The sequence below is a fragment of the Chrysoperla carnea genome, chromosome X (assembly GCF_905475395.1).
Source record: "Chrysoperla carnea chromosome X, inChrCarn1.1, whole genome shotgun sequence".
In the NCBI taxonomy this organism is placed as follows: Eukaryota; Metazoa; Arthropoda; class Insecta; order Neuroptera; family Chrysopidae; genus Chrysoperla; species Chrysoperla carnea.
Window position 1 is genome coordinate 24026630 of NC_058342.1, and position 27205 is coordinate 24053834.

A 27205-nucleotide genomic window follows, 5' to 3' on the forward strand; every position below is an offset into this window, starting at 1 on the left:
CAGTCTTTCTTGGGCTGAATTAGTCAAACAGATTGCGGCTAAGATTTCTGTTGCTGTCACCAAGAAAAATTACTTTTTCTAATCGCAAAATAAAGAAAATAATTCGGGGAGTTTCACAAACTAAGCTTCGAATGAAGTTCATTTAAAGATAAAAGGGAGAGGGCTAATTTGAGTCATATGGAGTAAAAAAACAGCTTTTATTGGTCTGAAATAGTCCCACATTGCGATTAAGATTTCTGTAACCAACAATTTCTCTGATCTAGAAGAATTACTTTCCCCATTCGCGACAGAAATGAAAAATGAAAATAATTTTAGGTGTTTCACGGACTAAGCTTCGAAAGCAGTTCATTTAAAGATAAGGGGGGGGGGGCATATTTTGATGAAATTGATAAACTTCTTTGCAAAAAACTCTGATTGCTTTCTGTTAAATCAAATCTTACATAACGAATTCTAGAAGAAATTTAATACTAAGGGTAAAAGGTAAAGATTTTCTGCCTGATAAAGCCTTTAGGATTTTTTCAGCGCCCGTTAAAGTTGATTTTAAAAATCAATCAGTATATGAATTTCGAATTTTCTTTATAAAATAAACGAAAAAAATGTTCTTTTTATGAAAAGCTGCTTACAAAGTTTTTGGTAAGTTCAGTTTTATTGTGAAAAAAAGTAAAGCTTGAATTATGCTTGTAAAATACAATTTTCATATCATTTTCATTTTGAAAGGAATGCTCAAGCTCATGTTTCATCCGTAGATGAGAATGATGAATTTTTTAAAAACGCATGTTCCAAAATATTTCAAGTGAATTTGTACAAATGTGGAAATCTCAAATTGCACGTCTTTTAATAAAATTTTTAGAAATTTTCCAGCCTTATCAATTTGGATCGAATCGAATTGAGAGTGTTTTCGAAATATGACTTCTTTGTACATAATTTCTGACGATAACTAGCCATATCTTCGAAAGAGAACGATTTTAATAGTTTTTGGGTTAAATTTTTCTTTTTTAAAGCTTTCTTCGTGGAAAATTTCAGGAAATATCTTGTTAAATCAATATCTGTATTGTCGATTTTTTTCTCCTAAGATTAAGAATCCAAAAACCTAACTTCATGGTTGCCAATCTCAACTTTCGAACAAAATTTTAGCCTAATTGACTTAAATTTTGTGTTCTCCACTCCGGCTCGTACTGGGCCCGTTCGGTTTTCTGTGACCAAAACCTTTTTTAGGGTTAGATCCCCACCTGGTTTTGCTTTAGTGCCTATTACCCTCTATATAGGCTCGGTAGATTGTTTTAGAGCTTCCATATCTTCAATATCTTCGTTATTAAGGATCTCTGCTGCTTTTGCCTTCCGTCTCCGCATATCGCAATCGTTTTACCTTCATATACAAGAATTCCCTCTAGTTAACTGCTGGTAAAAGTCTCCCCAACTGAAAAAAAAGCTTCTTTAAAATTTTTAAATAATTTATATAATTTTCTTTTATAATTTTCAGGAAAAATACATGTCCGAACCGTACAGTGAAACACCTGATTCAGAGGCAGCTCGACGTTTACTTGAATTCGGTGAAGATTATCGTAATTACATCGACAGTCAATCTGATTGTTGTTCAAGTTTATCCGCTCGAACACAATCACAATCACCTGCCTTTGTGGGTCGTAACAAGTACAATCGTTTAGAATCCTCTCATCATCACCATCATGTTTCCTCAATACCACCAGCTTTGGATTCCGAATCCGATGTCGAAGAATATCGTCATGTGATTCGCGAATCACGTGCCCAATTGTATTATACTGAAGATGTGTTTGCAAAAGAAATGGCTGGTTTAGAAACGAAATCAGATTCGTTACAAGGAGATTTTGTAAGTAATTTTTTAAAACTTTTAGTAAAATTTGAGAGTATTTTGGAGACTAATTGGTTCGTTTTTTGTTTAAGGCTGAAATTATGGCAACTTGTCGTGAAAATTTACATTACTTACAAGTTCTTTTAAAAGTACAAGGAAATTTGTTATCAACTTCAGAACTTCGTGATGTCAAAGGTAATTATTTCTCATTTCTTTTTCGTAATTAAATACATAACTACGAATTTCTCGAAAGTTCGGTTCAAAAACGGTATAATCTGGATGTGTTTCTGAAGTATAAAGACGGAAAATAGTTGAAGGGCTCATTTCTTTCGGTAAGATTGACAAAAAGGTCTAGAAAGACAAACTTTCTGTCTAGTATTGATTGAATTGGAATTTCTTAAAACTCTTTTGTGTACTCTTTTCCATTTTTTGGCTCTAAAAACGGTATAATTTGAATTCTAAGTGTCTCTGAATTATAAAGAGAAATTAGAGATGTTAAGTTCATAAAGAATACCTAATCGTTTGTAAAGGATATTCCAAAAAAATATATAGCCCATGTGAGATCGTCTGCAATGAGTTTTTTTTTAACTCTTCCTCAAAATAACTAAATGTGCCCTCCTTCCATGCTCAATCTTCTAAGCAGCTGATAAATTTTCTTTACAGCATTACTTGGCTCATGGAGTTCCATGCAAATTCAAGCATCAGATTTACAACGAGCCCGTTCGTTGGATCGACAAATTGCTGAAATGCGAGCAGAATTAATTACAATTGCTGGTCGCACATCTACAAAGACTGTTCAGTCCCGACAAGAATTGTCGAAATCAATTGATCAATTAAAGGTTAGTGTTCTTTTTTCTTAATTTTACGTTTTTTTCTTATTCTTCTTACTTAATATTTACGTTTATTATTACTTCAACCCACTTCACCACGTATTGTTATGCTTGGTTATATTTATTTCCTTCGTCATATTTATTTCCGAACATAGGAAGAATGGTAGAAGCATTGCTTGAAATCGGTCCAAGATATCACTTTATGTATAAAATTTCAGGCGATATCTGGAAATGTATCCTTTGCGAAAAATCAAGATGAGTTTTTTGTTTCTGATTTAGATAAAACTCAGTTAATAAGGTAATTACGATCAAAAAGTTCAAAAATCTGATTCATTTGACGATGAGGTTTATAGTTTTTCAGATATTGCCTGAAATCCTTAAGCAATATTTGTCGATTTCGATTTGGAACGGTTTAGCCCATATCAGAAAAACTACTCTTCTAATCGTCAAATAAACAAGATTTTTGAATTTTTTGGGACCCAAATTATTTTTTAAACTGTGTTTTATCAAATTTTGCAAAAAAAATATTTTTGGTAATTTTTTCGATTTTTTCCAACCTCTTAAGAAATTTACAAAAAATCGAGAAAAATTTTTTGTTTCTGATTATGATACAACTCTGTATATAAGGTTATTTTGACCCAAAAATAGCATTCATTAGACAATTGGAGAAGTACTTTTTTAGATATTGCCTAAAATTGTATATTTACGTTTCTCAATTTCGATTCCGAACCGATTTTTCTTTTTGAATTTAATAAAAACACAGCATCTAATTTTATTTTGACCTCATAAAATATTTAAAAAAAGAATTCATTTGATGATTAAACCAATACTTTTTGAGATAATTCATATAAAATTTATCCAACATTTTCTTCGAGATATACTCGAAATACGTATCCGAGATATACTCGATATACGTAATACGATGTTGTGATAGGCTGTACATTCATATATTTGTCTATAACTATTATAACCGATGTTGTGATAGGCTGTACATTTATATATTTGTCTATTTAAGGATTTCTATACTCGAGACCTTTCAATTTCACCATTATAATCGGTTAGTCGTTATACCGGGTTTTAACTGTACTAATTTTTATCAAGTTTTGTGTTACTGTGGAAGTTATTGACCATCACAACGTAATAGCGACATTTAAGCGATAAAGTGAAGTACTAACAACAAAAATAGCCATCTAGAGTCTTTAGTTGGAAGCGATAGAAAGAAGTACTTGCTACACAAGTAAGCGTTAAATATCGAGACGTATATCGTTGTCACTCTATAAATTGTAAATTCTATATATGATGTTAGGTATACATTTGTATCGACAGATGGCTCTGCTACATCACTTAGTATAAAGAGACCTCTATATATATTATTGTTGTCAATGAGGAACTAATTTGTAGATCATAGTGGCAGTATTTGAAAACACTGTTACAGCTATCGATTAAAAAGACGCTATACATGCATTGCTGTTATGTAAGGAACTAGTAGTGTTTATTTTTACCACTAGATGGCTTTATTATTCTGTTTTATACTTTTATGATATAAAATAATATCAAAAAATATATAAATATTGTAAAGATAAAATACAGAAAATTTAAATTTGAATTATCTAATTTTTAGGTCTTAATAAACCTAATTATTTTATTTTATTTGTATTATTTTCTAATTATCAATATTAACCTCCCGAAAGCCTTCAAAATCGGATCGATCAATACAAAGCTATTTTTAATTCGGAGATTTTAGAATTTTTTCACGAACAAGATTTTTTTTTTGGTTTGAATTTGCAAAGTTCTCTATCCAAATACAAGAAAAATTCGAATAATTCGATCAAATCCATTGCTGTCGTGTATGAAACTAGTAGTGTTTTATTTTTACCACTAGATGGCTCTATTTATCTGTTTTATACTTCTCTTGTATAAAATAATAAAAAACAAGTGAAAACAAACAATTGACTGAGTTAATTGTTGAAATACCATGTATAGGCAGTGTTGATAACTCTGTCACATTTCACATACATACATATCTGACATATTTAACTGATATTCTCATATAATGCGCAAGTGTTGATGCGCAGTCGTTTGTTTTTTTTGACGTCATGTAAATAACAAAAGATATTCACTTTGATATTCCTATATTAATTACATACTATAAAATTTGTACCTAATTAACGCCCTCGTGGGTAAACAGTGATGTTTACAAAAAAATGTTTCAAACAAAAGTTATTTATTTTTTTGTAAGGAACATTTTTTATATTTAAACTTTTATTCTATCTCTAACGGTTTACAAGATGGGTACTACGGACCCATGACCCAATTGACCCATGTTGCTCATTTACGAACTTGACCTCACTTTTTACGTCCTAAGCACGCTGTAAAAATTTCAGCTTGATATCTCTTTTCGTTTTTGAGTAATCGTGACCACAGACGGACGGCCGGACGGCCGGACAGCCGGACGGACGGACGGACGGACGGACAACCGGAAATGGATTAATTAGGTGATTTTATGAACACCTATACCAATTTTTTTTTTGTAGCATCAATATTTTTAGGCGTTACAAACTTGGGACTAAACTTATAATACTATGTATATTTCATATATACATGGTATAAAAATGCCCTTTGCAACGATAGAAAATCAGAATTAGTCAAGTTAAATTAGTATTACCTAATTTTAAGGGCCTAATAAAACGTATTTTATTTTCTGTATATTATTTTCGAATTACAAATATTCTCCTTCCGAATTTCGTAAAAACCGATTTCTCGTTCAAAAATGTATCTTTTCTAGAAATTATATTTTTTGTTTGAATTTGTTGAGCTAATATTTCCATCTGAAGACCACAGACTGAACTTGAAAACCTCGTATTCCGATGAAATTCGTCGAGGTGGTAACCTTAGTTGTGTCTGTGATTTCAGGATATATTGAAAAACTATCAAATTTTTATTAAAATTCATACCTGCTTGACTTTCTTGGAGATAAATGATTATATCCAAAGAAATTTGTTAGGGTAGTTGAATTTTCACCAAATTTTCCCCTATTAAACTTTCTTCCTACGTATAACTTTAAAATTGCTCAAAATTATAGATGTAGCTTTTCAGCCCTCATCATTTTTGAAAATTTCGGTACAAAATTTACGAGATGTAGCTTTTCAATCTCATTTTTTTTGGAACTTCCAATACACGATCAAAATTATTAACATTTCTCTGTGGAAGACTATTCTAGTACCAAATGAGGCGTATCTTTGTGGAAGACCATTCCAGTACCAAAGAAAGCTCCATGCTCGTATAACTTTAAAATTACGTGCAATTAGAGGTGTAAACTTCATTATTTTTGGAACTTTCAATACACATGAAAATTAATAAACAAAATTTTTTCATAATAAAATGAAATTTATGTGCAACTCTACAGCTACAGCAGTTACACACGAAATAAAATAAATTGATTGAATTTCGATTGAATTAAATAGAAATTGCGCGTGTTTGAATGGCCAACGAACGATTCTCACTTGTTTTGAATACAAATTGGTTCATAATTTAATGTTGTCTCTTTTTATTTTATTTGTGCATTATTCATTTCATATTTTATTATCTTTGTTGTTTCATATAATCATTTATATATGAACTTTTTAATTGGTAAATATTTTACAAAAATATTTTTCGTAATATATTATTATAAAATTTATTATCGTTTATGAAAAACGAGATCGATCACCTCTTAGAAGCATTAGTTGATCAAAGAAAATATATCGTTAGTCGATTTTCATTTCTTCCCATCTTCTATTGTGTGGTGAGAATTTTATTTCGAATAAAATGTGAAATTTGAAATTATGCAATAGGATATTCTACTATTTTTGAAAAAGTACTTCAAAATGTTGATTTTGCTAATAAAAAGCCACCAAAAATTTATTTCGGAAAAATACACACGCTTTTTGCCAAAAACTTAAATTAAATTTTAAACCATTTTTAAACTGTCAAAAACCCGGGCATCCAATTTGATGACGTAATATTGGTATCATTACACGAAATGCCACAAATAAATTTGACAGATATATACATAGACATCTGATTATAATAAACATAAATACTTATTATCTATGGATATATTATAACCAGCTGTCTACATTGAACTAATTGATGGTCTATGGCTCATACCGAAATGACATCACAGCAATTACCGATTAATTTATATACAATTAACATTATTATGAGTTCTTCCATAAGGTACTGTGTTAAAAATCACAATTTTAAAATGAAATAATTCACCACTTTGCCCCGTAAAAGGACCCAAAACTGTGTTTATTGTGATCAAGGGACTTTGAACTACCATTTACCGCAAAAAAATGAACATTCATCGTACTTGCTCAAATAGCCAAACTACCTTAATACATAACATTTGTCGCACGTTTTTTTTAGCCCAATTTCCCTCGAACATCCAGTATTTAAGAAACACATTCAAAAAACGATGATGATTCCAGTTTAAGTTTTTTATGAGTATTTCTTTTTAAAATTATAGTAATCAAAATCATTAATCATCTTCTTCAGCCTACTCTGATGAAGTGAATGAGTTTATAACAAATAATTACGGACAGATGGAACCACTTTAGTTCGCTACCGATATAATAATATTACTTTATATTAAATTAATTCGTAATTAATTGAAAGCATGTTTATTAATTATCAATAAATAAAATTATATTTCAATCAACTTACAATTTAATTGTGACATTTTCAATTGAGTTTTATTATGGCTTTAGCTTCTATAGCAGTGTGTTTTTTTATATTAAAAACTGTTTGTAACAAATCAAAACAAGAGGTAATAATTTTGTTACAGATCATTGCGCGTAAAATATAGATTTAATATACTGTCATTAAATCAAACAACTGGCGTTAAAGCGGATCTTTTCACTTACTTAGTACGCGTCTGTTTTTTTTTTTTATATTCGTTGTGTGCGTAGTCATCGTAAAGACAATAAAATCGATGCCAGCGCTACTAGTGAAAAATTTTGGCGATAAAGGAGGCTGTTAAGACTAATTTGCAATTCTTTACATGTTAATGCTATAAAAAATGTCAAATTAAAATTATTGAAAAACACTTAATTAAATTTAATGCATTGAAAATTGTGAAATTAAGAAATCAAATTACACAAATATTATTTTTTAAATTATCATAATTATTTATTTAAATTAGTGAGACAATAATATTAAATTTTCAATGTAAGTCATAAATGCAATCCATACAATTATATATTAATCCATACAATTCTATAATTAGAGTAGTGTATCGTTACCATGGAAACGCCTATAAAAAAACTCACGCACGGTGCGAATAGGCCAAACATGAGATTATAAGTATGTTTTAGATTTTGTCACTGAGAAAAAAGATATTTTGATTCAAATGATTTTCTGTTGTTTCAACTGCGCGGCGGAGTTGGATACGGTGAATCCCGACGCTCACTCAATTCTCTGACACAGTTGTTAGGTCAATATTGTCAATTCCGTAAGGAATTGAGATACGTCATTAACAGTCCATCCTTATAATTATTAATTTAGTTTGATTATTATTATTATTGATTCCATGGAAAATATTTCGTTCAATTGAAGAAATGTGTTCAATTAAAACTGTTTACTTTTGTAACAATATAAAAAAAAAAATTGTTTACGTAAATTCGATTTGATTTGAATATCAACTTCCCGAGTTTTATTATTTCATTTCTTGGATTATTTTTTACAATTGATTGACTTACTGAATTGGGTTTAAAAAATACTTCAATATTTTAAATAAATTTAAAAAAAAAAATTGATTGAAATGTAAAAAGTTTCAGGTCAATTATTGATGATTTATTAATTTTACTATTTATTTTGTTGTATCAGAATAAAATTCATTGATCCAATTCAAATTTAGTGGACTCAACTGTACCTAAAACTTAACTTCAATTCCCTGACGCACTTGGTTTAAAAGAAGCTACATACTTTGATTCCGATAGACTTGTATGAATCATAATTCTATTGACTCAACTTCGAATTTTTCAAATCGGTCACGATTTCATTAATTTTCCCAGTGTATTTACACAATTAATTTGTTTAAAAACTTCCTACTGTAATTTAAATTAATCAAAATCTGGCTTTTACTATTTTTACATGCAGAAAATGCCCAATTTACTTCCAATCAGCATGAGGATTTAATAAAAAATCTAATTTTCATTCCATAAATATAAATATGATTGAGACATATTTAAAAGTCATCAATGACCCTGTTTTCAATAAAGAAATGTCCTAATAAAAAAATATACGCGTAAAAATTTAAATTTATTATCACGAAAAAGACAAATTATTTGAGAAAGTAATTGAAAAATAATTATAGACTAAATAATAAAAAAAAAAAAATCAATAATTCAGATCAGGACGAAACATACTTTCTTAAAAATAAATTATAATTTATGCGTTAATCGTAGTAAAAAAATATATATAAATCGTAGATTATTTAAATAAACAAATTAACATTTGTAACAAGAACGCGTGCCATGAATTACAATAATATCGAAACAAATTTTTGGAAAATAAATTGCTAATACATGATGTAAATAAAAATTTTAAATGGGAAATATTTAGAATTTTATACTGATATACTTTTTGTAAATTATCTATTTTTTTTCAAATAATGTGCCATAGAGTGTTAACTCGTTTGGTGATCCTAAGAGTTTAATTCAACCCTTCCAGGGGGTAAGGTGTATCAGAATAATAATTGCTTTACATTTTTAAACTTCAATTTTCATTTACACTTTAATCAATATATTTAAAAGTCCCATTCTTATACTTTGCTGCTATTTAAGGGTTACATTTAGAATGTACTTTGACAAATGATATGAAATATTAATACTGGATTGCAAACAATTAGAACATTAGCAATTTTAGACTCTAATAGATTTTTTTTTCTCCTAATATCATGTACCTAATTTAACTGGTTAGAAACATCTCATGATAATTATACCATATATATAAAATATATCAAGATATATTAAGTTTAATCCCAAGTTAGTAACGCTTAAAAATATTAATGCTACGAACAAAATTTTGGTATAGGTATCCATAAAATCACCTAATTAGTCCGTTTTAGGTTGTCTGTCTGTCTGTCAACACGATAACTCAAAAACAAAACAAGATATCAAGCTGAAATTTTTATAGCGTGCTCGGGACATAAAAAATGAGCAACATAGATCAATTGGGTCTTGGGTCCATAGGATTCATCTTGTAAACCGTTACAGATAGAACAAGAGTTTAAATGTAAAGTATGTTTCTTATAAAAAAAACAGTTTCGTTTGAAATATTTTTTCGTAAACATCACCGTTATTACTGCTCAAACGTTTGCGTAATCAACACTGTCTTTACATGGCATTTCAACATTTATCTCAGTCAATTATCTGCTTTCACTTCTTTTAAAATAATTTAAATATGACTTTTGTAAATTTTTGACATAGGTATGTTCTTTTGTTTTAATTTTCCCAGATATTTTGCTCAATAGATGGCATAAATAATCTCTACAAATATTTTTGTTAGTTTTACACTTCGGTATCTACTAAATTTTATGTTACAGGCAAAGTCGATTATTTGTAAGTGTTGACTAATCCTAGGTAGAGTAAACTCTTACTAAAATCATCAGTAACAGTTGATTGAAAATGATTAAACACACTTTTTCTAGGAAGAGTTAACGTTCATTCACTGATTCATGGGTCGTCCATGCTCTTAATAGGGTCGATATGTCTGAGAAAACGGCTCATGAAATTTGTAGGCCGGTATGAGCATTCAACAATATTTATTAAAAATTTGCTGGATGTTGATCAGTGTTTATTACCTCGTTTTTCGGACATGTTGGGGGGGGGGAGAGGTCACGCCAGACGGCCCAATATTTTTGTAGGTCACTATTATTTTTATTCATTTATCTTGCATTCACTGTAGACTAATAAATATAAATATCGCCCTATTAGCTCAGTTGGTTAAGGCGTAACCAATTCCGTCCGCGGTATGCATAGGGTAGCCGGTTCGATTCCCGCCGTCGCAACAAAATTAATTTAATTAATAGTTGTAATGGGCTGGTGTAATTCATGGTATATACATGAAAGAGGTGCACTCAGCCTCTGAAAGTGAGGAGCTGATAAATGAAATTATCTCCGGAAAGGTGGTAAACCACATATATGGTATCACAATGGGCTGGCTCTATAGCCTAAGTGTGTCCTTCGTGGACAGCCAATATAACCTAACCTAATATTTATAAATCGAAAGTATATTTTTGTTTTTGTTAAAATTTTCAAAAAATCAGACAACGAACCGCGTTCCTCTTGGTTGAAAAAAATTCGTAATCGATTCTTGTTTAAGAAATTGTTTTTGAAAAAATTTGTAGAAAAGTTATGATGTAAAATTTGCCATTTTTATTCACCTGAGTACCTGACACATCTACCTAAATTTTGTAGCGACTATATCTTTAACTAGACGGGCATTTTTAATATTTACTACAGAAAATTAAAGTTATGGATCTTAAAATAATATTCTATTTTAGAATTAAGAAAATCTAAATCATATTTCGAGGTAAAAGAGCCTAAATGGCCGAGCGGTTTAAGGCATTTGTCTTTGTCTGTTTGTCCACTCAGACTTAGGTTGCGGATTCGAATCCAGGTAGCGGCAGTGTGAACAATTTATAATTAATGGGAGTGCAGAATTGATCACATTATCGTCGGTTGGATAAGAACGAAGTAACCGACTCCACCCACATCAAAATGTAATTGTAAATATGTTTGTAATCAAATAAATAAAGATTAACAAATAGTGATGTGGGTGGCTTCTGTTATAGGTGTATATGTCAGAGAAACGGAGGTTAAACCCCATTCTTATTATTATTATATTTCGAGTTCAGCACTGCTCAAAAAACTATTTTTTTCTACCTTAAAAATTCTAAATAACTCTGATCATTTTTAATGAATATGACTGTGGCATTTTTAGTTTATAAATATTTAACGAATATAATAGAAGTGGTCGAATAACTTTTAAGTTTCATTCAGTTTTGTCACCATCAACAAAAAAAAAACACACCCTACACAATTGAATATTTCTTTTGTAAAACATATTTTACCGATTTATGATTAATATCATAATATGCAAGTATTTGAACAGGAATGTAAGAACAATTGCCTATAATTAAATATATCGATAAAACAAACAGACTGCACTTGTTTTTAAAAAATATTTTAAATGCTTAATGAAATATTATAAAAAAATTGAGAAGGTATAATTAATAATTCTAGTTGCATCGTAATAAAATTATCGTCAGTGTAATTTTGTATTTAATTTTTTAACAAAAGAGATGCAAGAAAAATTATTGATTATATGTTGCAAGGAAAAAAAAAACATTGTTTGCTATTTGTGCAAGACACATAGGCGCACATTTTATTTGTTAAGGTACAAGCGTACTTAGTAATCGAAACTTGATTCTTATAAGATTGTTGGTTTTTTTGTGATCTCTTCATCTTGAAAAATTACAAATTAGAAATAGAAACATCTTCTAACTAGTTAATTTTCCGCAAACATAACGCTATTTCTCTGGAATTTCTTGTATAAAGATTGTTTTTTGTGTGTAATTTTTTTCTTTTAGCTTAGTTTCACAATTATGCAGTTTGTAGAAGCGGTTTTTCTTACAAGGGTAAAATGCAAGGACTGTAATTGAATACTTGATTTCGCACCGCTCCTCTTTTTTTTTGCATGATTGAAGCACGTAAAAGGAGCATGCGGAAAATAATTAAATATGTTTCTTTTCTTTTACATTTCGATCGAAGAATTTTTCGATCGATTTTTCTCAAGATCATTATACAGATAAAGAGTCGAATTGAGGCAACCCTGCCAAACTTTTTGGTGTTCCAGCTTGTCATTAGACTAGCGACCTTTCATTTTTCTTTAGAGAACGATGATTTTAAGTCAAACAAACAATTGACTGAGTTAATTGTTAAAATACCACGTGTTGATTACACTGTCACATTACACATACATACATGTCACACATACATTACTTATATTCTCATTTAATACATACTATACAATTTGCGCCTAATTTGCGACCTCACAGGTAAACAGTGATGTTTACGAAAAAATGTTCCAAACAAAAGTTGTTTATTGTTTTTATAAGGAACATTATATTTAAACTTTTGTTCTATCTCTATTGGTTTACAAGATGGGTCCTACGGAACCAAGACCCAATAGACCTATGTTGCTCATTTATGAACTTGACCTCACTTTTTACGCCCTGAGCACGCTGTAAAATTTTCAGCTTGATATCTTTTTTTGTTTTTGAGTTATCGTGTTGATACACGGACGGACGGACAACCGGAAATGGACTAATTAGGTAATTTTACAACAACTCCACCAAAATTTTTTTTTTCGTACCATCGATATTTTTAAGCGTTACAAACTTGGGACTAAACTTAGTAAACCTTGATATATTTCATATATATGGTATAAAAAATTAGCTTTGAAATCGACAAATTAGATTTTAGTGACGTCTCTCGTCTATCGGATTGAAAGACCATAATTGTATGTCACTGTAATCGATGACTTGCAATCCTATGAAGTTTCGACCTCACTCATATGTTCAATGTTATTATTTGAAGGGAAATATTAATTTGTGGGTAAATATGAATATCTCCAAAGGGCGCTCAAACGTAAAAAAATTGATTGAATTTTACTACCGTAGATCTAACTGAGATCTTCTATCATTTATTGTTTTTTTAGGGTCTGCCTTATTGTTAACCAAACTTTATACTGCGCCTGTGTTGAACATTATTCGTAAAGCGTATAAAATAAAATTATTGGGTTTAAAAATAGTTTTTATGATCGAAACAAAACATTTTTGGTATCCAGCATATAAAAATATTTGTTGTATTGGTATTATTATATTGAATTGAATGTTTTGTCGTTTGATCTTATGGCAGTCCACATAGAATCCACAAAGTCCTCAATGCACTCTGCCTCACAATATTATTAAAATACAATATTAAATATATATCAGAAATGATTATTTTATATTTGCAATACATACATTGTCCTTAAATAGAAGTATTCATATAAACTTGTTGAGTTGATCATATTATAAAATACTGTATATACACCATACAAACGCAACGTTTTAAAAAACTGGTAAACTCTCTTCGAATGATATTTTGTTTTATCTTTCTATAATACTTTACCTGCGTAAACAATTCTTCTATATACTGTCTCTATCTCTTATTATATATCTATCTTTGTTCTATATTATTATTTCTATCTGCTAGGAAAGGTTACTTAGCTAGATTGTTCATCTTTGTTTTGTAAGTTAAATGTGTGTGTGTGTGTGTATGTATTTGAGTTTTTTTCTGATCTTTTACAATTAAATAGTGTACTTGATTATTTTTGCTAAAGCTCTTTGCTGCGAGTATAAATGTTTGCCGTTTGTTGCGTTTTTTTATGTTTTTTTTGTTATTTATTTATTACAGTCAATCCTATCAAATTGTTTCTAAAAGAGTCCTCCAATAACTTTACGATTTATCCTTCAATCTACGGTCCATGACCCTCAGATTAATTCAAAAAAATTTTAACCAGGTCTCTCTATCCTAGGCCATCCAGTTAAATGCGTTGGTCTTCCCGACTTTGGTATGGTATGGTATGGAGGTTAGCGGGCCATGCTCGAGCATCGCGCCTCGAAGCAATGGTTCAGAGCACCTAGCCAAATAGACCCTTGTACTGTATTCCCGCTACACTTCAGTGGCTATTATAACCAACTGATGTACTGAAACCCAGGATTTGCCTAGCGCTGAGCTTCCTAATTTCTTCTTCCCGACTTTACTCGGCGTAGAATTTCGAAAAAATTTATTTGCAAAGCAACTTTTCATGTCAATTGCACGTTATGACTCCACCAAGTGTTATTTTCCTTTCTTTCTATTTGTACATTTAAATCCTTCATATTATTTCATTGGGGTTGCCACCTGCTCGGGGCTCGCCCGGCAGTTATGTGCTTAGAAGGTTTTGCCGGGCCATCGCGTGTCCAGAGTCGAAAAAGCAAAAATTAGCATTTTAATTGCTGAATCGCCACCACAATGGTTTGACCTCAGCAATGACCTCAGCAACTAGAGTAGTGAGAATTGATTTTGTTCATGATTTTAGTGTTTATAGGACTTTTCAGCTTATTTTGTTGGTATCACGATAAGAAGTCAGTTGTAAAACTTTTATATTCGTTCTATTTGAGTCACATTTGTTCAGAATGTTCATGTTTGTTCGTTTTGTTCGAGTCATGCTTGTGTAAAATTTCAATGTCTGTACCTTGTGATTAAATGTTGATAGATACTTCAGAATTAATGCCAAAATAAACTGAGTTTTCTTGCAAAATGATTGACAAAATGTGCAAATTTCTAATTTTTTTATATTACTTTATATATTATTATATTTTTAATGTAGTTGAAATCAATTAAATATGACGAAAGTGGAATTTTTTTAATTTCCCGCTTCTCACTGCTAACCGCCCCTCCTAACATCGTCGTTATAATGTGACGGGCGACAAGAGCTGATCGAGGTGGCAACTCTATATTTCATTGTTACTGATGTTATCCAAAAATTGATTTCACACGAAGTTTTGGCTCGATATCGAACGTCTTTTGGATTGAGCATTCCATTTCCTGGATTGAGCACCCAGATGATGCTGGCGTCTATAGCACCTAAACGAACAACGTTTTACTGTACAACTGAAATGTAACAAGTTTCTTAAAAGAGTTGATATTTATAAAACTAAACGAATTTTTAATATTATTCAGTTGCAACAAACTATTGACACATTACGATCGTTTTCAATAGGTTTGTTGTTTGTTTTTATTTGTTTTTTTGTTTTTTATATCAATCAATTGTGTTTGTTTGTGAGCAAGCAAGAAGAGTAGAACCTACCTTTGTGTAATATACGACAAACGCTCATACATACATACATACAGAGATACAGGAGGCTGCTTTATTGTGGTGATCTCTTGTGATTCAAAACAACGAATCTCACAATTCTATGAATTTATTTTATTATAAAACAATTCAAACTATAATAATTATTATTGTTCTTTATTTTTATTAAAAAACAGTCGTAAGGTAAAGTTTAAAATCAATATCTCTTTTATATCAGTTGCGTAACTGTAATGAAAAATCGCCTCCTGTCTTCAAAACTGTTTTTTAGAGTGTTGAATAAAAAAAAACTTTTAACAAAAAGGAAACCGACTTCAAAAGAAAATTTTTTCCAAAACAAATTAATATGCACTAAAAAGTAAAAAAATAACGATAATATAATGTAGTTAAAATTATTGTTATTTTTGGAGTCGGTGTCAGCCAAGGAAACATCTCTGGCAGAACAGTTTGCTACATTAGCTTGGCTGACACCGACTCCAAAAATAAGAATAATTTTAACTACATTATATTATCGTTATTTTTTTTAGTTTTAGTGCATATTAATTTGTTTTGGAAAAATTTTCTTTTGAAGTCGGTTTTCTTTTTGTTTTTTTTTTTTTTTACTTTGTGATTTTTAGTGAATCTGAAGTGCACTAACTAATTTGTCACTAAAAAAGAATCATCGAGATCGGTTGGCGTGATAATGAGTTATTCGTCCACTTGTCGTGCATACTTAATGAAAATTTAAGACATTTATGGTTTTCTCATGGATGCCGTTGTCAGAACTCGATCAAAAATAAATGGGACCACACGGAAAGCATCAGCTTTCAAACAGATAAAGAATCATCAAAATCGGTTCACCCATTTAAAAGTTCTAAGGTAACAAACATAAAAAAAAAATACAGGCGAATTGATAACCTCCTCCTTTTTTGTTTGAAGTCGGTTAAAAAATTTGCGATATATATTGAAAGTCGATACATTTGAAGGATATTTATGATCAAATTTGATCTAGGAATAAGTCTAAGAAGATAATTTGTACTGTGATAAGTTTGATCTGTTGTACATCCTTTGCTTCAAAGGTGTTCAAACAACCCTACATTTTTAATAAATGCCCTATTAGATCAGTTGGTTAAGGCGTAACCAACTTAGGGTAGCGGGTTCGATTCCGGATTGCCGCAACAAAATTAATTTTATTAGTAATTGTGATTGGCTGGTGTGGTGCATGGTATATGCATGAAGGAGGTGCACTCAGCTTCTGAAATTGAAGAGCTGATAAATGAAATTATCAGTGAAAAGATGGTAAAACACATATATGGTATCGCAATGGGCTCTATAGCCTAAGTGTGTCCTTCGTGGACAGCTAATATAACCTAACCTAAGTCTAAGAAGATAATTTTGACTGCGATTAGTTTGATCTGTTGTACACCCTTTGCTCCAAAGGTGCTTCAAAAGCCCTACAGCTTTAGTAAATTTTATAAGATATTCCTGGGTGACACTTCATTTACTTCACTTGAGTGCAGATTAATCCATTCCAAGTGATGGTGTCGTTTGAGAGAGAGAGAGATCTTCGCACAGAATGTGTATTCCAGTTTTCTCCTCTTCAAGACAAAATCTGTAGAGACAGTTCCGTGTAACATTGACTTTGTGGATATGCTTAATGAGCTTATAATGACCAGTAAGTGTCCTCAAATGATTTTTCCCTAGTTGCCAACTCCAACTTGATGTTGCTCATGAATTTTTGCCAAAAAGCGGCTGGACTCGGACGCCATCTGTTATTATACCATGTATATATGAAATATACATAGTATATTAAGTTTAGTCCAAAGTTTGTAACGCTTAAAAATAATGATGCTAGGAAAAAAAATTTTGTCAAAGGTGTTCATAAAATCACCTAATTAGTCCATTTCAAAAACGAAAAAAGATATCGAGCTGAAATTTTTACAGCGTACTCAGGACGTAAAAAGTGTTTCATCACTGTTTACCCGTGAGGGCGCCAATTAGGCGGAAATTTTATAATATGTACTGTACTTTATTATCAGTTATGTATGTGTCACATGTTTGTAAGTGTAATGTGATAAAGAAATCAACACTGACTATACATGGTATTTCAACAATTAACTCAGTCAATTGTTTGTTTTCACTTGTTTTAATTAGGTTTAGTTGTGCTTTTCGGTAGCCTATGCATCCAACTTGTGCAAATAGGTCCTTCTCTTCGTTCCTGAGTATCTATTCACCAAGCCAATAATCTAAAAATTTTTTTATGGTTTTTTTACATATTTTTCTAAAAAGGAGGGATAATTCTAGCTTGAAAGATATATAATTGTTTAATTTTTGTTATAATGAATCAAAAACTGTTTGGTTTTTAAAGATCGATCCCATAGACTACGAGAAAAAGGTAGTGATTTGATAAACGTAGTTGGAGAAAAACACGTTTAAGTTTTTTTAACAAAGCGCCACTTTTTATGGAAACTGGTTCATGTATATGGCTATAACTTTTTTTCTACTTTTATTTTCATTAAAAACATTTAGGAAAATCTGTCTATGATACTTAGATACATTTTATTATAGAAACAAATTTTTTTCGAAAAGTTTACGTGGAGAAACTCCACCTTTAAAAAAGACCAATTGTAGGTTGTATGGTCGTCTTTACCTCAATTCTTTTTTTGTCCATATAATCAGTTACGGTATTAATTATACGCACAAGTAATGAAGTCCATACATACAATGTACTTATTGTAAAGTTATCTTCGTAAAAATTAAAATAATTCTTGTTTCAAATGTGTTTTGTTTGATTGTATTTCAGTTTTTTTTTATTTAGTTTTTGTTGTTTTTTTGTTTTTAAATGATTATTTCATGTTTACTTTTTTTTTTGTTAGGTTAGGTTTATATACATTTAATTTGATTTGAAAGTATTTTTAATTTTATCAATATATAAAAATCGATACAATTTGCTTATATTTAAGGCAAGAATCACATTTAATTAACTTGCTTGTTGTCTTTTGACGTTGGGATTATGGGCAATATACCTTGTGTTTATTGATCACAATTATATACCCTGTGTATACGTTAGTCGAAAATTTGACTGTATATGAATGATCGGCTAAACGATGTCTCACGAGCAGGGTAGCAACTTTCACCTAGTTTTTTTAAAATATGTAGCTTAAATATGTTCAAGTAACTTCTAAAAATTTGAGGATACAGGGGGAGTCATTCGATTACTTTCATACATAATTAGAAGACAAAATAAAGCATTAAAAACGGACCAGTTATCGATTTTTTGGGCAGTAAGACGAATCGGAATCCGTTTGTTTTTCATGCGATTCGTGAAGGCACCGGGTAACCAGATAAAACACCCAAGTAACGAGTTTCGACTAAATTTGTTACATATTTTCGTTAAACTCCAAGGGACGAGGGGTGTACTGGCCGCACTAGGCACTAGATCTTTCTGGGGCCATTTTCGTTCTGATTTTCGAATACAGTGGCCCCCAAAACTCCCGAATAATAAAATAAGACTTATTCCTCTATATTTAATTTCTAGTTTTTCCAGTTTTTCATTTCTCCCTCCCCAATTTTGTTCAAAAAGTTTGTAGACACCCTCACGCCTTACTGTTCAAAAAATGGACAGTTCATTCCTTTAATTCCTCGACTAACTTTAAAAGTAGAATGTTTAACATTTGTCTAATATCAATGCGGCTCATATTTGGCTAATTTTCACCCAAATTTGTTCGTAGAAATAGAAAAAAAAATTATCTAATTAAAAGTTAAGACCTTAATAAAGAAATACAAAAAAAAATAATCGTGTCGATCGACTTATTTAAGGATGCTCGATCATTGTTAAAATAATTTGAAGTATAAAATTTAAACAAACAAAAAAATGAGCTTTCGTAATATCGAAAATTTCGATTTAATTATTCAGTCTTTTTATGAATTAAGTCAGATATCGAAAAACTTAATTATTTCATTTCGTCTAAATTCATCTAGTTTATAACAAAACTCATGGAAAAGGCATGAATTTTCTATTTGAATTTTTGCTGTCCACGAAGGACACACTTGAGCTATAGTGCCCATTGTGATACCATATATGTGTTTTACCACCTTTCCGCTGATAATTCCATTTATCATCTCCTCAATTTCAGAGGCTGAGTTCACCTCCTTCATGCATATACCATACACTACACCAGCCCATCACAACTATTAATTAAATTGATTTTGTTGCGACGGCGGGAATCGAACCCGCTACCCTAAAAATACCGCGGACGGAATTGATTACGCCTTAACCAACTGAACTAATAGGGCGACCATCTTTTGGCGTAAAAACATCTCAATATATTATTATAAGGTTCCCGAGATTCCCGAGGTATTTTAGGGAACTCTGATATTTTCAACTAGAGATTAGTTAGGGAATATTGGGAAAATTTCTTAACTTATCGCTCAGGAAAAATGATCTGCTTCTTTATCGTTAGCTCAGTATCTATGCATTCAGAATCAGTGATGATTCTGAATAATTGAAACAATGTAATTTGAAATAAATAAATTATTTCTCGCAAAATTATAAGCTTCCAAAAATGGTTAAGAGAATTGGATTACCACCCTAATTGCGATAATAAAAAACATGCAATTTTTTGCTATGTATATATTATTATATATTTATTGCACGATTTTTACCGACCATGCTGTACAGAGTTATAAAAACTAAAAACAATATACTGACCATCTAAATCAAAATTATACTTCGTGAACGAATAATAAACGAAAATTTAAATACAAAAAATGATTATACCTTATTTAAAAAGGCAACTTTTATTTCAACCAATTTTTTTAATTTTTTTTTGGAACCACCATAATAGGAACCATAATTGACTAATTGTTTTGTTAACGAATAATAAATTTTTTGATTACAGGGTGAAATACAATTGTTACAAGATCGTAAACGTATTTTATTACATATGAATGTGGCCGTACATCGATTTTTAACCGATTGTTCACGATCATCTGGCTCAAATTCACCATCGCCAACGGCAAATAATGATACGAATGGCACCACACAGAATAAAGCGATTGTGGCTGCTTCTACACATTTAAAGGATCGTATTGCCGATCTTTATCGATTATGGACTGAAACACATGATAGGTAAGTCAAATTTTATTGTTTTTATTTTTACTTTTGGCGAGCTTTTATTTAATTTTTTCCATTTCCTCCGACAATTCGCTAAAATATGACAGTATTACCCATATCTTGTGAGTTCTCATTTGGATAAAATAATAATATTTAACAAATTTCTACTAAAATCAAAATTAATTCAACCAAGATTCATCTTTTTTCATTCACAAAGTATTGTAACTATACTTCCTGTGTGCGTACCTCGGCAGCCGGCTATCTTAAGCCTAAAGTCTAAAGTGTAATTGTTCCTGTCGAGGCAAGGGCGTTCTTTTTATACCATGCATATATGTAATATGCAAGGTATACTAAGTTTAGTCCCAAGTTTGTAACGCTTAAAAATATTGATGCTACGAACAAAATTTTGATATAGGTGTTCATAAAATCACCTAAATAGTTCATTTCCGGTTGTCCGTCCGTCCGTCTGTGAGCAAGATAACTCAAAAACGAAAAAATATATCAAGCTGAAATTTTTACAGAGTACTCAGGACGTAAAAAGTGAGAAAACTCTCGTGATGACAGAAATTCTCACTTCTCACAATTCTCAAAAAAATAGATAAAATTATATGAAAATAGAAAAGTCTCATCCACATATACAATTTGAAAAATAAAAGTTATTTATGTTTTATATCGAGCGTGAGCAAAATGCTCATAACGAAAGTGCTGATGGGTGAAAAAAAATTATTTAAATTAAAAAAATTTTGGCTAAAAAATTTGAACCAAAATAAAAATTTATAATTTTATGATGTTTAACATTTAATTATTTAAAAGATTTATGTCATTTTACGGTAAAATTGGCCATTTTTGTGGCTGTCATAAAAAAAATTCCATCGTTTTAACATTGCAATTTTGGATAAAAGGCTTGATTTTGTTTTACGTAAAGTTGGACTAAGTCGTAATCAATTCTGAAAATTTTAAGGGGGTTGCCCAGTTACATAAATAAATGACTTCAAAGTAAGCATATTTAACATTAGTTTTATGGTAAAACGGTAGATGGATGATATGTTTTCATAGATTTCTACAAAACTAGCGTTAAAGCTACTAAATTAGAGTTAAAGCCTTAATAAATTATGTAAAACCAAAAAAAACTCGTTGTGCCCGATTAATTGAGGATGTATGAGCACGATAGTCTGGACACAAATTTAAAAAAAATATAAATTTAATTTTTTTTTCAATTTTTTTTATTTATAAATCGAAAAGTAAGAATACAATTTTGCGATATCTGGAATAATTTTCAGATTTTAAAATTTTGTTTAATTATTTAGCATCGATATTTCGAAAACCAAAGCAGATATCGAAAATTTGTATTCTTATTTTTCGTCTACATTCATGAAGTTAAAACAAAATAAATCATCAAAACTGAAAATAAGGTACAAATAGTTTCAACCACAAGTCTAAATTTGCCTTGGCCATCGTACTACCTTAAAAACTGACTTTTTAATATCTTCTTTTTCACTAATCGCCTCAGAATTGGCTCTTACTTTGATTTTTAGTAAATTAGTACAGCGCGGTCAAATAGAATATTACTGACCCAAAAAGCAATTAGGTGCGCAAAATTTTTAAATGTATGAACTCGCTCATACCTAGGCATGTGTGGGAGGGAATAGATTTGACCGAAGAACATAAATAATCAATACAATGGTAAATATGAATGAAAAATTCGTTTCTTGCATGACAATTAATGTCCATGTCCAAGTTGGTTGTACTCGACTCTCGTACACATATCATTCAATATACTGAATTGAGTTAAGCACTGAACGCGAGCGTCATCCTGCCCTGTGTGACTGTGATTGTGAGTGTCGTTGATTCACCTCCGTTCGTATCCATACCACAATCACACACCCTGATTTTGTATGGTTTTAAATATAATATTTAACCATTAAAATTGTTACGGTGTTCTGTGGGACCATGCTATTTGAATATCAATCAAATAGAATTACATTATTATTAGTACTCATGACAACAGGGATGCTCAAATTGCTATTTGTATTTATACCAAATTACCGGACGAAATATAATGAAGGAATTTTTATGTTCAAAATTGATTCAAAAAACTATTTGGATGCAAAAGTACCTTTTATTTCTCAATAAAAAAAAACAAAATTTTTAGCCATTCGTCTTAAAATCCAATTATTTCATTTTCTTCTTCAAGTTTTTTTATTTTTTTTTTTGCTTCTGACACTTTTTTTTTATTTATGCTTGCTTTTGTTTCCACGTAAGATGATTTTGGAATTATTAGTTATTAGTTTTTGACTTTTAACTAAGCCTATATTAATCTCTGCCTTTATCTTGAGTCTTAAAAGAAGAGGCACAACTTCGCGCAAGATTTTTTTTCATAAACATGTTATAGAATACTTAAACTTTGTCATGTTACAAAAAAATTTACCGGGCAAAAAGGGACACATAGACTAAAAGCTTTGAGTTTGATAAATTTAATGCAAAAAAATTACCTTATTTAAGAGCAAATATGAATCACAAATATTTAATTATATTAATAGAAACATTAACATTAACCTTCGTCTTCAATATAAAAAAAAAATCCTTATTTAATTGCATTAACAAACACAGTAAACGTAAATTGAATGACACGGTAAATCGAGAACAACAACAATAATACCATGCAGGTAGGTTGCGGCTTACAAAACAGGCGGGGGGGTGTGGGGTTAAGGTATAGCTTGTCCGGAAATTGAGTATAAATACTTCTCTGTGCGACGGCGATTATCTTATATATACAGTGTGTCACATTTAAGATGAAGACACCTTCATATTTTCGTTATTTATAGGAATATCGATTAGAAATTTTTCGTAGTACCACAGGGTGATGGATCACATTTTTTAAGATACTTTAGAAACAAAATTTATCATCAAAGTTGAAAATAAAGTTCAAATAATTTCAACTACAAGTCTAAACTTGCCTGGGAGTGCTACTCTAAACTCCAAAGGTTTTTTCCACTTTCCAATTATTTTATGTACAGATTACCTCAACGACTGGTAACCTCTTAAAAAAATAAAAATAAATTTGTACAACCCTTGTTGACTTTGACGGTGACATATACAAGTAATATAATATACGCATACGTTATACGTTTTATACGTTCGTTGCGTTGTATACAATTTTATTGTCAATTTTTACAGTTAGTATTTAGTATTATTACATAGATTTCAAATGTTGTGTTGAATTTTAATTGTTTTTATATTATTTTGTAAAATTATTTTTTACCAATTGTTTATTCTATTGAGTATTGAGTTGAGACGGAAACATTATTAATTTTATCTGGTCATTTGAATGTTTGTGTGACAACACTATTTTTAAATAGTTAAGCAGCTGACATACTCTATTATGTAAAAATTCTGAACGTCTGATGGTTTGTCATAAGACAATACTTTTTTTTGAGCCTTGGCTTCATGGGCGTCGCCAAAACGGAGCAGATAGGGGCACCTACTCCCCTCTAGGTAAGGTTAGGTTAGGTTATATTTTCTGTCCACGAAGTACACACCTAGGCTATAGGGCCCACCTTTCCGCTGATAATTTCATTTATCAGCTCCTTAATTTCAAAGGCTGAGTGCACCTCCTTCATGCATATACCATGCACTACACCAGCCCATCACAACTATTAATTAAATCAATTTTGTTGCGACGGCGGGAATCGAACCCGCTATCCTAAGCATACCTCGGACGGAATTGGTAACGCCTTAACCAACTGAGCTAATAGGGCGACGTTCCCTTCAAGAGATTGACAAAATAATTCAAATCAAACTTTGCCTCCCCCCCCTATTTGCCATTGGCTAACGACGCCCTTGCTTGGCTTGCTGGAAGGGATTTAAAGGGACTCATTTTGTTAATCTTCCCTTTTCTGCAGTAGTCCTAAGTTTCCCAACCAAGTGTAGAATAAACAAAAGTCGTCAGAAGGTAATTCTTACATAAAATACATGTCAGCTCCTTAAATCTATTTTCAAATGTGTTGTAGCCAATTGTACAGGTACAGTCACGATCATCAAATAATTAAGTGTATGTTTAACATACGTATACATTCGATGATGAAAGAAAATAAAACGCCATATCACGTAAATTCGGGATAATTATTTGTCAAATTCATTTCAAATTCATATTGAGTATAAATCAATTTTTACAAACGACCTAGTTGCATTTCCGAAACAATATAGTACAGATAATCAATGTCTAAAAAACAAGTAGGAAATTTTTACTATAATCATCGGAAAAATCAGGAAAAGTCAGGGAGAATAATTTAATCGCCTTCAAATCGTTACAAAATAAATAAATCAACTACAAGTTCATCATAAAAGCTTGATTAAAATCAAAATTTGCCAGAATAATATCCTTTAAAGTGTTTGTTGCCCTACAGTATTGTAACAAAGTTTTGGTTTATTGCACGATACGTACGCAACTACAAAAATATATAATATAGTGTGTGCAAGTGCTGTTTAAAAATTTGATAATATAGATATCTCAATTCAATCATCAATACTCTAATTATAGTCGTCTCTGTTCATCAAATGATGGATCTTCGATGAACTCATAATTAAATTAAAATTTTGTTTTTATATCATCGGCAAAGCTATATTTTTATGGTATTATTTTAAACTACAAGATTGTCTAAATATGTGAGATAGTTTTTTATCACACTCTTTAGATTTTTTGATATAGAAATATCCAATTGAAAAGGACAACCTATATGATTCATCATTTTTTCAACCAATTTTGAACTATAAAATAATAATAAAAAGGCCGATGATTTAATAATTTTTTGTAATTTTTGGAAACTTTGTTAATCAAAAAAAGTATTTATAAAGTTTTATTGAAATCCCTAATACTATTCAATCCTTGCATATCTCTTTAATTGATAAATAAAATTTCAAATTTATTGGATCATTTTCATTTTTTCGGTATCGAAATACCTTAATTATAATTTTCGATTGGTGAAAACATGAAGAAAATATACTTTGGTGCTGATGATCATTCATATATACCCTAACTCTCTTAATTTATCCCTTAGATAAACCAATTCATGTGATACTAATATTATTCTTAGTAGTTTAATATTTATTAAGATGGTATAGAGAAAAAAAAATTATTTAGTTTATCCAAATCCATGGGGAAACACGAAAAGACATAGAAACACATAGAAAAATATATACATTTATATGTCTGTATGTTGAAGGTGATTCTTCTCTCGCAAATCAAATAAATTTCATCTTAAGGAGGTTCATGACTATGAAAACCACAGTGAAAAAAATCTTAATATCAATCGATAAGAGTTTGTCTCCATCTCGCTGCGAGAACAAGTATGGTGAATGGGGCCACTAATGTGACACAACTACCATACGGGGTTGAGTGGTAAAGTTGATACAACCGCATGAGTTGTTTGTATGAAAGTAATATACTGTCTAACAAATTTCAAATATTGTTGTTTTGAAATGCAACATAGTTTTAAACAATCTTTTTTTGATTGGATCTACCACTTATAAATATTATAACAAAATACTTATGTGATTGACACAACTGCATGAACAGGTCGATAAAATTTAGGTTATGTTTCTTGGAATAGAAATAAGGTTTATTTAAAAAAAATAGGTTTATTTAAAAAGATGTCTTCAACAACTTTAGTGTCTTAAGTCCATCGCTGTACCAATTGGGTTACCGATGGTTGTTGTAATTTTATAAAAATATGTTATATTTTATAAAAATGAGCAATAAGTTTATTTCAAATTCTCTGTAAATTAGTAACGACAGTCGTCATGAAGTTGAGACAACCGCATATTGGATAGACATATTAGGTATGTGTCCATAGTAACCAAATCCTATATTTAAAGCAAACCCAAAGAAATTTTCTTTTAATTCATCGATTCGCTTTATTTACAAGATTATATATTCTAACTAAGTACAACTTTATTTTCCATCAATAAAATGCACGACTTTAAACTAAAATAATCTCTTTCATAGAAGTAATGATTTTGATTACTTAACTTCAGTGATTTTGTATCAATGAATTCATATTTTAAATTTAATCCCATTCTATTGTAAATACAAATATTGAGCTGTAATCATTAGGAAATTTTTGGAAGATTTTTAATTTATTTCAATATGAAACGGCCAACTTCGGGATAAGGTTTTCATAATTTTAATTTTTATCCGTGCATCAACCCCATTCTGCTTAGGATGAGTAGCGATATGATTTTTACCATAACCTTAATCATCTTTGATTTATTTTCATTTTTCTAACTAGAAAAATAGAATAAAAAGAAACTTTTTATATTCGTAGCAACAATCAAGTGAAAACTAACCCCCTTAAGGATATTAAACGTGTATCGTGGACATCGATGTATGTACGTATGTCGATCATTACAATGAAATAGACCATATGAGTTGACTTGACTAAGGGATGAGGGATGAGAGATGAGGAATGAGTTGGTACATGTTCCAAAGGGACGACACATATTACT

General features: G+C 30.5%; 1 protein-coding gene across 1 annotated transcript in view; it reads left to right on the top strand.

Moving 5' to 3' along the window:
- Positions 1 to 27205, top strand: part of LOC123302466 — a 284195-nt gene that overhangs the window by 243896 nt on the left and 13094 nt on the right. The window contains exons 14-17 of the mRNA XM_044885379.1: positions 1481 to 1846; positions 1921 to 2023; positions 2492 to 2667; positions 20487 to 20716. Coding sequence (XP_044741314.1) covers positions 1481 to 1846; positions 1921 to 2023; positions 2492 to 2667; positions 20487 to 20716 — 875 coding nt within the window. The remainder of the gene's footprint in view (positions 1 to 1480; positions 1847 to 1920; positions 2024 to 2491; positions 2668 to 20486; positions 20717 to 27205) is intronic.